The following is a 17781-nucleotide window of genomic DNA, read 5'->3' as shown; positions in this document are numbered from 1 at the left end:
AAAGTCACAAAAAATATTTATTGAAATTGAATTGAAATGTATTATCTACATCATTATGTTCATTTATTCTTTAATTCATCATCACTCTTCATTCTTTATTATACTATTATTACAGTTAAAACTATATATTATTAATTGTTTCTCTAAACTTTCTTAAGAAAAACTGTGCCGTCTATCTGATAATAATTGTTTATATGCTGAAAAACTTCTTTCTACTTCACATGAAGTTAAAGGAGCAAACTTAAAATATTGTATAATTGAGGGTTCTACCTGAAAAATTAATTTATCTTCACAATTTCCCATAATAATATTATTTATTTGAATTTACAGTTTAATAGAATAGAATAGAATAGAATATTCTTTATTAATCCCATCAGATCACATTGTGATATAGGACAAGTCATATAGTACATAAAGCATGATCAACCAGTTATATAGGACAATTACATAAAACAAAATCAATAAAATATAGATTAATATAAAAAAAAAGATATTATGCGATATAGAGCGTCTCTGAACCCGTCGGTCCTCATTCCCTGTAGTCTTTTATTAAGTCAAAATAATCATTTAGGTTGTAAACGTATAATTGGATCAAGCATGCTTTTAATTTGTTTTTGAATTTTTGAATATTATTTTCATTTCTTATATTAAGTGGCAAACAATTGTAAAATTTAGATCCTGCAAAATCAGGGCTAGTTTCAAAGAGAGTTGTGGAGTGTTTACACACGCTTATCAACCTCCCGTGTCTTGTCGGGTAATTATGAAAGTCAGAGTTGAGGGTAAAATTTTGAAATTTAGTTTTGACGTGAATAATACACTTATAAATTTAATGATATATAAACCATGAAAAGTCAACAGTCTGTGTTCAAATAAATATTTACGACATGATTGTCTATTATCAATATTGAATATCAATCTAAGAATTCTCTTTTGAGTTATAAAAACTCTAGAAGAGTTTCTAGAGTTTCCCCACAAGACGACATTATAGGCCATATATGAATAAACCAATGCATAATACTTATCAATACAATGCACTTATCAATTGATTGGTGTTAAATAGGGTTTTCAACTGAAGGATCGCATAGTAACCCTTATTCATTGTTTTGCAGACTTTACTGACATTTTCATCCCATGTCATATTACTTTCTAGAATGCTACCAAGAAATAGTATTGTATCACTAAAGGGTATTTCCTCAGAACTAACTGTGATTTTAGAACCATGGGATGGCTTACAGCGCGAGTAGAACTGCATACAAATAGTTTTCTTTGCATTTACCATTAAAGAGTTCCTTTTACACCAGGTTGTGTAAAATTCCTGTGCTACTAAGTTCATTTTTGAAATGAGTTCGACTTCAGTTGACTCGTCAACTACAATTGTTGAATCATCTGCATAAAGAACTGCATGGTCTGCAGTTAAAAAATTTATCAAATCATTGACATTAAAAAGAAATATTAAGGGTCCCAATACGGAGCCTTGCGGTACACCTTGATCAAGATTAAAAACAGATGACTTCTTATTATCGACTTTTACTAGGAATTTACGATGTTGTAAGTATGACCTTAACCAGTTCAAGAAATGACCCCGAAAACCAAGGGCTTCTAATTTATGCAGTATAATTTCAATGTCAGTAGAGTCAAAAGCCTTAGTTAAGTCAAAAAAGAGTGCACCCACATACTTTTTTCGATCCAAAGCAGCGTGGATATAATTAAATAATGAAATTTTATTTAAGATATCATATTTATTCAGAAAATTTAACATTTTACTGTAAATACACTTTTCGATAATCTTAGAGTACACTTGTTACGATGATTGGCCTGTAATTATCAACCAAACATGGATCTCCCTTTTTGAAAATTGGACTAACTACTCCCGTTTTAAGGTCACTTGGAAACTTGCCATTTGTGACAGATAGGTTGATGATGTGAGACAGAACAGGAGATATATATGAAGAAGTGTATTTAATTATTTTAGTGGGGATTTGATCAATACCTACTGAGCTGGTATAGTTTAAGGAAGATATAGCATTCTCAATATCAAATGGTGAGACCTCAGAAAAAAAGAATGTGTTGTTAATTGTCATAGTTGTGAAATCGTTAAAGGTATAGTTATTGAAATGTTTTAATAATGTGCGTTTGACTGATGTACAAAAATACTCACCAAATTTGTTTACTATGTGTTCTGGATGTATCAATAATTTATTATTGTCAGTAATGCTCCACTCAAAATTGTTTTTATTTTTACCAGTTTGACGATTCACAGTTTTCCATATCTCCTTCCTTCTTTTATTATTATTTTGATTATGTAGATAACTTTGATATGAGGCTTTCTTTATATCCTTTACCTTACGGATAAAGTTGGCCTTTTGTATTTTATAGTTATACATTAAATCTGGATTACCACTAACATTTGCTAGCCTAAATAAATCCTTCAGCTTTTTACTAAGCTGAAGAATTTCAGTATTGATCCATTTTCTGTTGGTATTAGTAGTTATGAGTTTTGATATTAAAGGACATGTTGTATCAATATGATAGGAGACAGTGTTCAAAAAAGCTCTATATGCATCATCTACATCATTTGAATATGTATAAACATTTTTGAAATTCTCAGAATCAAGACTCAACAAAAGATTAGACAAACAATTCTTTGATAAGTTTCTATAAGTAGCTATCTGGGATGTAGCAGTATTGTTACTCTCAGATATGTTTAAACTAAAATGAAGTCCTAGATGATCACCTAAATTGTAGTTCACGACAGCCTCATTGTATAATTGAGGAATATTGATAAGAAAATAATCTAGTTTCGATCGTGAAATTACACCGTTTTTGTTTGTAAATATTCTAGTTGGTTCAGTATTTTTACAGTTAAGTCCAAAACTAATCATGAAATCCATCAATATAGATTTTTCCTTTGACTCTTTAAGATAATCGATGTTAAGATCACCACAAAGAATAACACAATCATATTTAACGTAACAAATATTAAATACATGATATAATTTATGTATAAAAATATCATATCTCCATTAGAGGAGCGATACACATTGAGTAAACAAAATTTTTTTGAGTCACATCTAAAACTAATACAACAACACTCAAAGTTAAAATCTTGACAGATGTTCGTGAGAAAACGGAATATTAAATTTAAAATTAACCTTTACAAATACAAGTACACCACCATGTATATGATCACTTCGATTATAGTACGAACCTAAGAGATAATTAGGAAGATAAAGGGAATTTATATTGTTGTCACTACACCATGACTCAGATATACACAGCAAATCCGGACTTTCAGTTTCAAGCAATAATTCGATAGGACTTATTTTGTTTATAATAGATTGAGAATTTATAAATACGATCTCTAGTTGATTGGTTCTGCCTCCAAACTTATTTGTAGCATCTAGATTGCCCAATTCCGGATTCGTAACAATCATTTCTGGTTTTGTTGGGGACCGCGGCTGGTAAAATTCTTGTATTTGAAGTTAAAATGGCGGACCATCGAACCCTCAGGCCAGATGCTGGGGTTGAAGACTTCATCTTTGTAATCTAATGGATATGAAACTTTGAAACTAGCCTGGTACTCGGTAACCTTTATCTTCTTGCAGTAGAAACTGACATTTGGAGCATTTACCTTTAGATAATTAGTTCCAGATGAACTATAATTAATTCCAGATGAAATACCAACGGAAATCCTTAAACTAATAGAAAAAGACTCGATTCACATTTTAGTTAAACTTTTCAATAGCATTTATACATTAGGAAAAATACCACAAGAATGGCTTTTATCCACCTTTGTTACTATACCAAAAAAGATAAATGCCAAACAATGCAGTGATTACCGTACAATCAGTCTGATGAGCCATGTACTGAAAATATTTCTGAAAATTATACACTCTAGAGTACACAGAAAACTGGAAATGGACATCAATAATACCCAGTTTGGATTCCGAAATGGACTTGGAACAAGAGAGGCGTTGTTTGCACTGAACGTTATGTCTCAAAGATGTCTTGACATAAATCAAGATGTATTCATGTGTTTCATAGATTACAACAAGGCCTTTGATAAAGTGCGGCATGATCACCTAATCAGACTCCTGACAGAAAAGAATTTAGATAAACGAGACATCCGACTAATAGCAAATATGTACTACAATCAGAAAGCAGTAGTGAGAGTAGAGAATAATACCACTGAAGAAATTGAAATAAAGCGAGGTGTGAGACAAGGGTGTATACTGTCACCAACCCTATTTAATCTCTATTCCGAAGACGTAATGAATAGAACACTCTCTGAGCAATCCGTAGGTATTAAAATAAATGGTGTTAGATTAAACAATCTGAGATTTGCCGACGACACCGTTCTGATCGCAGAAACACTTGAAGAGCTACAGACAAAGGTGAATAAGATAGCAGACTGCAGCGAAGAATATGGACTATCTTTGAACATAAAGAAAACTAAATTTATGGTAATATCGAAATCAACACAAAATGTTCAAAATTTATATTTACACAATGAAATTATCGATCGAGTTAGCAAATACAAATATTTAGGCACTTTTATAAATGAAGACAACGATAGCTCAGCAGAAATCAAAATAAGAATAGAAAAAGCCAGATCCATATTCACTAAAATGAAGAGAGTGTTCTGCGGAAGAGATTTGAGCCTTGAAATGAAACTTCGCCTGATGAGATGTTACGTACTTTCTGTGCTGTTCTACGGAATGGAGTCATGGACGTTGAAAAAGATTGATACCAAAAAATTAGAGGCATTTGAACTGTGGATGTATCGCAGAATCCTGAGAATATCATGGACCGAGAGAGTCACAAATGTCGAGGTCTTGAGAAGAATGAATAAAGAAAAGGAAGTCATATTTACGATCAAAAAACGAAAACTGCAATACTTGGGACACATTACAAGAGGCGAAAGATATGAACTGCTTCGAATAATTATGCAAGGGAAAATAGCAGGAAAAAGGTCCATAGGAAGAAGACGAAACTCCTGGCTAAAGAATATACGGGAATGGTATAGCTGTAGCAGCAACGAATTGTTTCGGTCAGCAGTTTCGAAAATACGTATAGCCCTGATGATCGCCAACCTTCGGAACGAAGATGGCACTTGAAGAAGAAGAATTAGTCAAGTCTTTGGTTGTCGTTTCAGGATGCAGTTGATAAACACTTAAAAATCCAAGTTTTGGAACTGTCTTCACTTCTGTAGATGAATTAGAGTTAGAAGCTGTTCCAGTAATGGGTTTGTTATACATCTTCGCTGCTTCAACTGCACCTCGCACTTGTTCATTAGTGATTATATTTACCTTTGTATTGAGGTTAGAGTTGTCACGACGTCGTTCATATCTGCCACTGCCACTCTTATCATATACAGGTGTATGTTATGTTGTCGATTCTGAAGGCATTAAGTCTGTTGATCCAATACACCAATACACTTGGTGTTGGTTTCACCATGGTGTTTAATTTTTTCATTTAATGAATTGATAATTTCAATACTTTGGTCTAATGAAATGTTTCGCTTTTCTAATCTAGTAATTGATTCAGCAATATTTACAAAAATTGGTTTAGATATTTGCCAAATTACATTTCATAACCTTTTTTTTTAAACGTTCACACATTTTTTTATAGCACCTGAGCTAGCTATATCGAAACTACAAATGACGTCTCTAATTCCCTCAAAATTATCGGTTATGAAACTTACTGAATTTAACCATGTTCCCCATCTAGTTATCACCGGTTTAGGTGGTAAAGGTACATTAGGTAAAAGATCTTATAGGTCTGTACTTGCGGAGGGGCTTTTAAAAATATTTTTTTTATATTTGATACAATGGTATTGCCCATTGGAAACTCTGTGCTTATAGTTTCTGCTACTCTAACTAAAGCATGTGCTAAACAGGTAACGTGTATCGGATTTGAAAAAAATAATTTTAAATGCTGTCCAGCTTTGATCATATATGGCGCAGCATCATTTAACAATAACAAAATTTTTTCAGTTGGTATCGATTGAGGTAAAACAAAATTACTCAGACATTCATTTACAAATCTACAAATAGTTACATTGTTCGTTTTTTGCAACTCCTTAGCTGAAACTAAATATCCGGTGCTACACTCACTCCCGTTTAAACTTCCTATAACCAAATTTGCAATATACCGTCCCTTAACATCAGTCGTCTCGTCAACAGATATCCATATCGAATTATTTTTAATTGCAGTTTTAATCGCTTCAACAGTAAATTGCATGCTGGAATCTACATATTTTTTTCGTAGAGTCGTAGCAGAAGGAACTTGTAAAACATCATTATTGCATTACTTTTTTAAAAATTGTTGGAATAATGGATTATCCAATTTTGCAATTGGAATATTGCAACCAATCAGCAAACTGCAGAGATCCTTAATACAATTATATTATTGCATTTTGTCTTTTTCTAATACAAATTCTAGTAATTTGTTATTTATCAAGCTTTCGGGAAAAACCATATTAATTTATGATTTATGATTTTATTTAATATCGTCAACCGGCTTAGCGTATCTTACTGTTCATATTGTCATATTATGCTTATACCAATAAGGGGTATTTCCGAGAGATATTTTTACCTACCTCACTAAAATGCATTACTTGCGTTCTCAGATATTTGTCTATATTGTGGTATAAATGAGGATATGCACTTTTAATAAATGCATATGCACTTATACAATTTATCCAAAATATGCCAATATGCACTTAATATGCATTTAGCATATTTCCCGAGCTCTAGTCATCAGTTATCTCTTTTATACGAGTACTTTTTAGAACATTTAAAACAGACTGAGGTAATTGAAATACATATTTCGGAATGCTGGTTTATTGCTGGTATGCTTGAATATTTACTTTGTTATTTATGTTGTGTTAAATTTATGTAGCACTTAATGTACTAAATTATTTACTGTACATTTATTAATTTAAATATAATTACACGAATATAATCTATTAATAAACTGTTTTATATAGAATTTTCCAACATTATCACATCGATTTTCACATTGTTTGTTGAAGCCAACGTCATTAATTTATTTTCTACATACGGTTTAAATATTTTCTATATTCGTACAGTGATTCTAATTTTAAATATAATTATTTATATTTCAGTTCACTAAAATATAATGAATATTAGATGAGCATCGTAATGATAATATTGATCGGTATATTAATTTCCAAAAGTTGTTTAAGTTATTTGAATAACACTGGTCGTAAATACATTGCCAAATTGAGTTGTTTGATGGAATGATGTCATCGTCATGATACATCGTTTTTTTGTAAAATTATAGGCCGTGGTCTGGAATTATTTTTTCTGAGAGTATGGTAGGTACCGTTGCAAACCCTACTTTTTAAGACTAGATTAACTGTTTTTCTCCACGACCACGACATACCTGTTTTCTGTTTTAGTTAGAGTTCTACTGTTTTTTTACGTAATAAATAATTAATTATAAATCGCAATAGGTCACTACCAATATGCCAGGCTCATATTTATATTGATATTTTATCAAATAGAATAAACTTTTGGAAAAAGCAATAAAGATAGTTGTTGTATGCGTCGATCACGCGCCTTTTGCTCTTGGTATCACTAATTCAATCACTAGCGTCATGATCGAGTCTCTTGCAGCATAAGGGATTCCCTGTTTAATGACGCCATGATTTTGACATACCGTAAAACAGGATAGATAAATTTGTAGTAAAATAAATGAAACAAGAATAGCTGTTTTTTATTTTTGTCTTTGGAAAATTATATTGCGTAAAACCGGGTTCTCTCAATCGTTTGTCATTTCGTTTAGCAGGTGGTCAAAAATCCGTGGCTGAATCGCCATATAATAATGTTGGATAATCATATTTTGTTTATTAGATTTCTTCCATCAGGAGTTCCATATAGTGAAACTCTAGGGGTATTTTACCCTTGCATGGGATTGATTAACTCGAACTCACTGGATACCCATAATTACTTTATTGGTTCTCTAAGTACAATAATAGAGATAGTACCCAGTTGATGGATGACAACACTACTTTTGACTGTTAACTCTTAATTCTTAATGATCTACTCCCATTATTTTCCAGGTATTTAACTCACGTGCGTTTGTTTATGCATTCATGATTTTGTATTAGCCTATTATTTCCTACATGATCCCCAAACATCGGGTGGTTATGATATTCCTCCATTATCCTACGTTTTTCTTTGTCGTCCTTTATTGTTTCTGGTACTTCGCATATGTATATTTCTATATTTTTCAATAATTTGTTTCCTTCTTTTATAAATTCATCAATTGTGCACAATTAAAAAATAATACCAATTACGTATATCTTTACTTTACGTACTGCATTCTCTACCGACAGCCAATCAAGCTGTGCTAACATTTGACCTAAATCAAAGCGATTGAATCCTGTGGCCATGCTCTTGCTGCACTTGATTTTTTTAGTCAAAACCATAACGGAATAGACCTACCGATAGCATACGCATCAAGAAGTTTTACTAACGGAGAATGTAATAAACCCCTAATCATCAATCAGCAATTCATTGGAGAATTAACCATTTCAAATGTTATTTATATGGAGCACCAACATTTTTGATAAAAACGGATCATAAACCCTTAACACACCTATTTTCAATGAAGGAACTTATCTTAAAACTTACGAGGATCAGATTAGATCTAGAGGAATACGACTTTGAAATAGAATATATAACAGGAAAAAATAATTACAGTAACAGTCTTTCGAGAATAACATTGCATCAGCTAAAGGACTTATACATAGATAACATGCATATACTAGCTATAACCCGAGCTCAATCAAGAAGAAAAATGTAAGAAACAAGACACAAGGATACAGAAAGTAAACCTACATTACAGCCGGAAGTCCTTAAGCAACCAGTAAGAAGGGTACTAAATAATTTAGAGGCGCATATACTACCAATTTTTTTTGTTGGAGTAGACCGAATCTCACCAACACAGAGCATTCAGATCAAAAACAAAATCAAGTGCAGCAAGAGCATGGCCACAGGATTCAATCACTTTGATTTAAATCAAATGTTGGCACAGCATGTTTGGCTGGCGGTAGAGAATGCAGTACGTAAAGTAAAGATATACGTAAATAGTATTATTTTTAAATTATGCACAATTGATGAATTTATAAAAGAAGGAAACAAATTATTGAAAAATATAGAAATATACATATGCTAAGTACCAGAAACAATAGAGGACGAGAAAGAAAAACGTAGGATAATGGAGGAATATCATAACCACCCGATGTTTGGGGGTCATGTAGGAAATAATAGGCTAATAAAGAAACTGAAGGCAAGATTCAAATGGAGAAATATGGAAAAAGACGTAAGAAAATACATTAAACAATGTCATAAATGTCAAACTAACAAACCGAAAAGACTACATGTCGAGGAATTCGTGATATTGGACACTTCTTCAAAACCATGGTACATAGTGTACATAGACACGATAGATCCATTCCCTAGAAGTAATGGAGGCAATATATACTGTATCACAATGCTGTATGAGCTGACGAAATACGCAGTGAGGATACCAGTGTGCAACAATGAAGCTGAGACAATACCTCGCGGAATTTTCGATCATTTTATACCAACATATGGACTCATGAAACAAATCAGAACAGACCAAGGCGCAGAGTACAAAAATGAAGTAATGTACGAACTAACAAAAATGCTAAAGATAGAGTACAACTTCTCAACGGCGTACCATCCACACTTGATTGGAAGTTGTGAGAAAGTATATAGAACATTAAACGAGTTGTATGAGATCATTCATAGATGAAGACAGAGAAAATTGGGATGTGTGTTGCAGAATGTTCACATACTCCTACTACACAACCCCTAACGCGTATCATGGATATATACCGTTCAAATTGCTATATGGAAGGAAAGTAAACTTACCTAAAGACCTTACACGAGACGTTCAATCATGTTATAATATAGATGCCTACTACAATGAGTTACGCTATAAACTACAATTCGCACACAAGAGAGCTAAAACCTTCTTATTAAAGCACAAAAAGGAGCGACAGGAAAGAAATAAGTCAAAAGCGATGCCACAACACTTCGAAACAGGAGACCTAGTCCTGGTCAAAAAAGAAGAGAATTGTAAGTTTGATAGTGAAACACAGTGAATTAGTGATATGTGAAAACGGGAACAATTATATTGCTATTGAACATTATTTTTTTGTTATTAGATATAAGGAAATATGTACCAAAATGTGTATATAATTCTATAAATATGTATATGTAAATAGTGAATGTAAATAATGTATGTATGTACAGTAATCAGTTGATCATGGCACGAAAAATTTTCTTCTTTCGGAAGGGAAGAGTAAAAACAGTTTATGTAATTGATTGAAAACGAATAGCACTCATAAGTCATAAATTTTTTTTCTGAGCGATAGCGATGTAACAGGATTTAATTAAGCATCCAGAAATCAGATCTAAGTAACCTTTTATATTGACAGTCACTAATATCCAGTAATTCTTGTATATATATATATATATATATATATATATATATATTTATATATATATATATATTTATATATATATATATATATATATATATATTTATATATATATATATATATATATATATATATATATAAAGATAATATATTATATTATCTTTATACTAATGTCACCTGTACATTCAATAAAAAAAACCTCCCACCCCCGGCAAACCTAAGCACAAGATTTGGGACTGGCGCATATCGTGAGTATTGATACAAGTTACAACCTGAAGTGATTTCAGCAAAAAAATAGACTCTAATGGAAAATGTCCAATTCAAAACAGATCCCACCTGGGCTACTTACGGAAGATACCAGCCAACTCCTGCTGATAGCTAAATAATGTTTGCATCTTTAACTCGGACTCAGGTAACTAATATACGAAGTACGGACTACAAAATTTCAATGATATCTCGCACAAACTCACATAAGCTCCTAATTAAAAACCCTACATATTGTAATTTATATGTCGCACAGTATTTTGCTATGGTATTTCAGGATTAGCCCACTTAGTAAAAGTAAAAATTTTCGTGTAAAAATTTATCAAAATTTTTAGTTAGTATTTCTCCTGAACTAGAGACCAATCAAAAGTCTAGAGACTATTTCTCTTAACCCTTTTAATAACATTTTTTTAAACTTTTAAATACAAAAATACTAAATACTGACCTCTTTTTTACAACAGCCACTACAACAGTATGCTGATTTCCTTTGGTATTTCTGAGAGACCTGCAAAAGATAAAAACATATTTGATAAGAGAAAGTTAATAAAAATGATATATTAATTTAAAAAATCGGCATATTCAAAATATTTTGTAAACAGTAGGTTACAAAAAAAATTACTATTTACTTAAAAGATGTTTAATAATATACCATAAAATAAAACACTACTTTAAATTTTCTCAACTTAATGTTGTTTCGCTGATGATGTTTCGCTGAAACATCAGCTTCTTCTGAACAGTAATATATTTAAGAACAAAGTAAATCGTATATGAGATATTCCGAGAAATTTCAGGTAGACAAGTCGAACTTTACAGTTTTTGATAAGAAAGAGTGTAAATTTAAATAATAAACCGAAATATATAGAAGCAGTGTACAGTGGTCTGTTAATATTTTTTATAGCTGTAAGTACAGTTTTCAAATTGGCAGTAGTTTGATTACAAACATTGTTTTTATATACATACGAAGAACACTATTTATATTTCGTATTAATTTATTAATTATTTAAAAAACTAGTTTCAACTCTTGACATTATCTTGCTAATTGCTACATCGACTATTTACTTTTAAATAAACAGAGTCGGACCTACCCAAATTAAAATTATTGAAATGAAAGTTCAATTTAAATTTAAAAAAAGATAGAAGATTAAATTTGACCAAATGACAGGTGGTACTTCTGACTACAGGGGTCCATCATTTAATCCCGATCAGCAAAACATTACTTATTCTACCATCACTAAGCAACAACCATTCAAAACAACAACAAAATTCCTTACAAAAACCAGGCCATAATTTTACCGGCAGTAGATGAAATAAGAACAGAAGAGTACACCATTGCAGTTAGAACTATAGTCCATCCAAAAAATGTACTGTTCTAAGTCAACATGGTGAAATTAATATTGGAGAACATACAAGCAAAGCACGTAAACTAATTACACCCTTAACCAACGTATGTCCATCTATACCCCATGACATAATCGAACAGTCTTTAATCAATCTTGGTTTTAAATTAATGTCTCCGATTTCGTTCCTTAGAGCTGGAATACAAGACCCGCAATACAGCCATGTACTTAGTTTTCGAAGACAAGTTTACTTTGCACCTACAGACAATTTTACTGTACCCGACTCCGTTCTAATCGATTTTGAAAATATTTCGTACCGAATTTTTCTTTTCGATAAACTAACTTGTTACAAATGCCACTAAGCTGGTCACGTTTTCTCGGACTGTACCTCAAATCCCTCTTATCTACAAAATACTCAAAAGTTCCAAACGGAGGAAAATTTTCTTTCACAAAAAATACCATCCACTAGCTCCGAACAAAATCAAATTACACATGTAAATGACGAATCTCGAGAAGAAATGGATGCTCAAGTCAGCACTGATACCGATAATAAAAATAAACGATCTTACTCGGAAGTGTCATCCCCAACTTGCTCCACTCCTACAGAAACTATACCAACAGAATTCACGAAAGCAAAACCAGTGCAAATTAAAAAGAAGAAAACAATTATCAAATTAGACAAATCCACTTCAGAAACTACTAATATTGAGTCGGTATTACAACCAGTCAAACAATTTATCCAGGAAGACGTTCACGGTTCTTACACCACAGTAGAACTGGCCCTAGAATACACACATGATATACACGGGTTGGGACATATGCTAACTGAAATATATCCCACGTTGAACGAAAGCAATTAAATCTAGAATTACAAGAATCAAGAAAAAACTACTTAGTAAAATAAACCAAGATTTTAGTATTCAGGATGACACCTCTGAAGATACTGACGCATCACAGGAAAATACTCCTTTCAACGATAAATAAAAAAAAAAAACAAAAAGTTAACGAAATGGCTAATATTCAGTGGAACATTCAATCCGTATTTACACATATACAAATGCTACAACTCACCGCTTGAGAATAGGACATACCAGGTTAACCCACCAGTAACTAATGAAGAAAGAACAACAAAAACTGTGATATGTTTGTGATATTCCTCTGACAATCGAACACATTATTGTTAGTTGCCCACTCTATCACCTGGAACGACTTCAAGGTGATTTACCAAGTGATCTGAAAAGTGCTCTGAACTATAGTAAATGTGATAAAGTGACTAAGTTTCTAAAACTAACTAAATTGTACAATCTAATATAAAAAATAGTCTTAAGTTCTCAATTGTAATTAGTTGTTATAAGCAAACATCTGATTTTATGTACAACTAAAAAATCGTATATAATCATAACAGTTTCGTTATGCCGACACCTCAAAAGGTGGGCTAAATTTTTTATTAAACAATTTGTTAAAGAAATTTAAAAAAATTAAATTATTTTCCTCATTTTGTTGCTATATCTCGGCAGCTATACATTTTAGAAAAATTTTGCAAAGAAAAAATGATTAAAATTTAATTTTCTTCAAGATACGAGAAGAATTAATAGAATCTTCAAGATAAAATAGAATAAATCGTCTTCACTTTGAGAGAGTAGTATTGCGTCGTCTGCATATCAGATTATTTTAAGTTGTTTTTCTCCCATTTGGCATCCTTTTTATTATTTCATCCATTATCAGATTAAACAATAAAGGACTCAGAGGACCCTTTTGTCTTATTTCAGTGCCAGGTTCAATAGCGTTGGTTAGTTCCTCTTCTAGTTTTACTTTTATTGTGTTGTTTTGGTAGATATTACCGACCAAGTTGATTATTTCTATAGGTAATCTCTCTTGCGTACAATAAGTGGATAACGTCCTTTAATTTGATACGGTCAAATTCCTTCTTAAGGTCTTCGAAACATAGATATGCCGGTTTGTTGTATTCTAATGATTTCTCTTGCACTTGCTATATAATAATATAACGTCCGTGCATGATCTTCCCGACCTAAAATCTTGCTGTTCTTCTGTTAGTGTTATAATTTCTTTTAGTTTATTTGTTATCACTTTGGTTGTTAATTTTAGTATTGTGTTTAATAAATTAATTCCTCTGTAATTTGACGGCTCCGATTTGTCTCCCTTTTTGAAGAGAGAAATTAGGATGCTGGATCTCCATGCTTGAGAAATTATTTTTTGTTCTATTATTTTTTTGATTAGTTTTAATAGTTGTTTGGTCAGATCTGGTCCTCCGTACTTTAGGAGTTCGTTCGGTATTCTATCCTCTCCTGGTGATTTTCTATTTTTTAATTTCCTTAATGATTTCTTTACCTCTTCCTGCTCAATATTTATTTCTTTATTTGTTGTCACCTCTGGTGTTAGTGGTTCATTATCGTCACTTTTAGCAAATAGGGATCGAAAGTAGTCTACCCATATTTCCTTCCGAATGTGTTTCATTTTTATAAGTTCGTTCATCTCTTTTCTTTGTCTTTTGATCATTCTCCTTCTTCTTAATGTGCCTTGTCCGTTCCGAACGTTGGCAATCAACATGGCCACTCTAACTTTGTTTACGGCAGATCTGAATAGTTCAACAGATGACAATCCGAACCATTGCCGCAAGTTTTGGAGCCACGAATGTCTTCTCCTCCCTGGACCCCGTCTGCTGTCTATTTTCCCTTGAACGATCAGCTGTAGTACTCTATATTTATTATGTCTCATAACGTGACCCAAGTATTCCAACTATCTTTTCTTTATACTTATTCCTACCTCTCTCTCTTTACCTATCCGGCGTAGTACCTCTTCGTTGGTCACGTGCTCAGTCCAGGATATACGTATTATACGTCGGTAAGCCCACATTTCGAAGGCCTCTACTTTTTTCATCAATGTTGCGGTCATTGTCCACGCCTCCATTCCATATAACAAAACCGGGAATACATAACATTTCAGAAGTCGAATTTTCAGAGGTAGGGTGAGGCTTTTAGAGGTGAAAATTTGCTTCATGCTAGTGAACGATGCTCTTGCCTTTTCTACTCTTATACGTATTTCCTTCGCTTGATCCCAATTTGAGTTAACTGTTGTTCCCAAGTAGATGTACGAATCCACGTGTTCAATTCTTTCATTGTCTAATATCAGTTGCTGTGGTGGTTGTTGGGTTTTGCTTACTAACATCCATTTGGTTTTTGTGATATTTAGTCTGAGTCCGTATCGTGCACTTGTTTTGTGTATCTTACTCATTAGGCAACTCAGTTCCTCCATCCTACTTGCTAGAATCACAGTGTCATCAGCATACCTTATGTTATTAATTATTTCTCCATTTATCTTTATGCCTTCTGTGCTTTCCTCCAGCGCTGTCTTAAATACTTCTTCTGAGTATATATTAAAGAGAATAGAAGACAAGATACAGCCCTGTAGTATATTGATCATTCTCCATATTTCTTTTTGTGTTCCGTAGAAGTCGTGTTTCATCTGTTTTGAGGAGCTCTGCCAGTACCCATTTCTTTTTTATTTGTGTAACTAAAGTATTCGTTTCATTTCTGATACATTTATAGTGGTTATATGCCTATTGTGTTTGTTGTGTTCTGTATTGTAAAAGGGGTTTCTTCTTTTCTTGACATTTTGTCTTCACTTCATCTCTAAACCATGTAAAGTAAATATATATATATATATATATATATATATATATATTTATATATATATATAACGTGATTATTTCGACCAAAAAACAATTTATAAATATGTTGGAAATATCGGGTACGTGGTCTATTAAATAAAAAATCTTTGTTTTTTCTAACCTCTAATCTAGGATTGTAACGAACGTGCTCAAAGATATTTTAAATTTTAACATGCATTTTATTAAATGTACAGTGTCATCAACAATAATGTTATTTCAGTATTAATTTTATTTAGGTGTATAATCTTTTAATTTCTTTACTCCCGATGAAGCCATCAAATAAATGGCGAAATATTGAGCTTTAGAAAAAACAAAGATTTTTTATTTAATAGACCACATACCCGATATTTCCAACATATTTATATATATATATATATATATATATATATATATATATATCTATATCTATATATATATATATATATATATATATATATATATATATATATATATATATAAATGTCAGTCGGGCAATGAACCTAGCCACAACAGTGAAGTGTGCAACAATAATTATTAGCTTCTAAGGTGAACCATTGGGAATACCTAGGACAGTAAAGTAGCAGATTGGGTTAAATGTAAAATGCTGGTTAGTCTTAGGAATAGGTACATTGTTAATTTAAAAAATAAAAAAAAAACAAAATTCAACCAATTGACTGGATAAATATGTCTTGAATTTAAGGCCAAAATAAGTCCAAAGAAGATGTTTTAGAAGAGCATTAGACAAGACATGTCGTAAAACTGATTAATATTGGCGTGAAAGATAATTTCAAAGAGAAGAGACATGTCAATAATTATAAGAATAACTATAAAGCAAAGTGTTTTAAGTAAGTAGGTCAAACACAACTTAAAATAGCCTTCTTTGAAGAGTATTAAAAAGTTAAGAAGAAAGTACAGAAAGTAATTTCTGTGCAATAAAATGTTCTCTCATAAAATAATTCAGTTACATTCTTAATTTAATTTATTGGTACGAAAACTTAAATGCACTTTTTATAAACTCTGTTTTACAAGTTTCAAATTACATACTAACATACTATAAGTATTTATAGTTTTAATGGTGCAATTAACTCTTTTGTGGATTATTTTCGTAGTACATCCTACATCGTTACATTAAATATACAAACCACAATAATTATTTCGTAACTATTCGGGAGACTCGAATAAAATTAAACCCACGCTATATGCGCCTGAATGCAGTTAAATTTAATTTTAATATGTCCATAGAACTAGAATCACTCTACGACCATAGATTTCAAATCGCAGTTCCATAATTTCTCAAGCCATTGTCACAGGTTTTAACTGAGGCTCATTTGTATTTTAAGTATGCAAAAGCTATATCAAAATTTGCAGTGAACGTTTCATGCTTTTTATTTATCTTCTTGTGCCGTTATTCATTGTGACCAGTACTTTTCTATTGCCAAGAGGGATTAAAATTAATATTCATTTGAATAATTTTCAGATTTCCTTTTAATTCTTGGACATTTTAGTTAGTGGGTTACTAGAGTGCGCGTTTAAACTCTCCCTTCAACATATTCTCTGAACCATATACTAAAATTATTAAAGTTTTGGGTCACTTGTTCATATTTTTATGACGTTTAAATGATGTAATTAACTAACATAGAGGAGAAGGAGAAAATTGTTTTAAATGGGGCTATATGGTAAGTAATAGCTCATTTTCAGTCCTTTTTAATAAACCTACAAAATTATGAGATTTAGCCTCAAATTAAAAATATATTTATTGAAGCGAACTCCCTATAACTGGCAGTATATTACTAATATACAGTGTAGGTAAAAGTTTATGGTCGGTATAGTAGAATTTAACAGGATATCTAACACAGATATAAAATCATATTTTCAGCGAATAGACAAAAATAACAATTATATTTCCCCTTGGTCTCCCCTTCACATTCCTCATGTACGCCCATTAGTAAACGCCAGACGATTATTTCCGATCCAGCTTATACGTAAGAAACATCGGCAGGGTTGCCTTATTA

The 17781-nt window shown here is 31.9% G+C and overlaps 1 protein-coding gene across 4 annotated transcripts in view; it reads right to left on the bottom strand.

Moving 5' to 3' along the window:
• The window catches only part of Pde8 (phosphodiesterase 8), a 1030175-nt gene that overhangs the window by 129294 nt on the left and 883100 nt on the right, over window positions 1-17781 (bottom strand). For all 4 annotated transcript variants that reach the window (XM_072540201.1, XM_072540203.1, XM_072540202.1 and 1 more), the window contains one exon: window positions 11211-11270. In XM_072540201.1, coding sequence (XP_072396302.1) covers window positions 11211-11270 — 60 coding nt within the window. The remainder of the gene's footprint in view (window positions 1-11210; window positions 11271-17781) is intronic.

This window comes from Diabrotica undecimpunctata, chromosome 8 (genome assembly GCF_040954645.1).
Source record: "Diabrotica undecimpunctata isolate CICGRU chromosome 8, icDiaUnde3, whole genome shotgun sequence".
Lineage (NCBI taxonomy): Eukaryota > Metazoa > Arthropoda > Insecta > Coleoptera > Chrysomelidae > Diabrotica > Diabrotica undecimpunctata.
The sequence above is the reverse complement of the archived record's forward strand: the minus strand, read 5'-3'. Positions and strand labels throughout refer to the sequence as shown.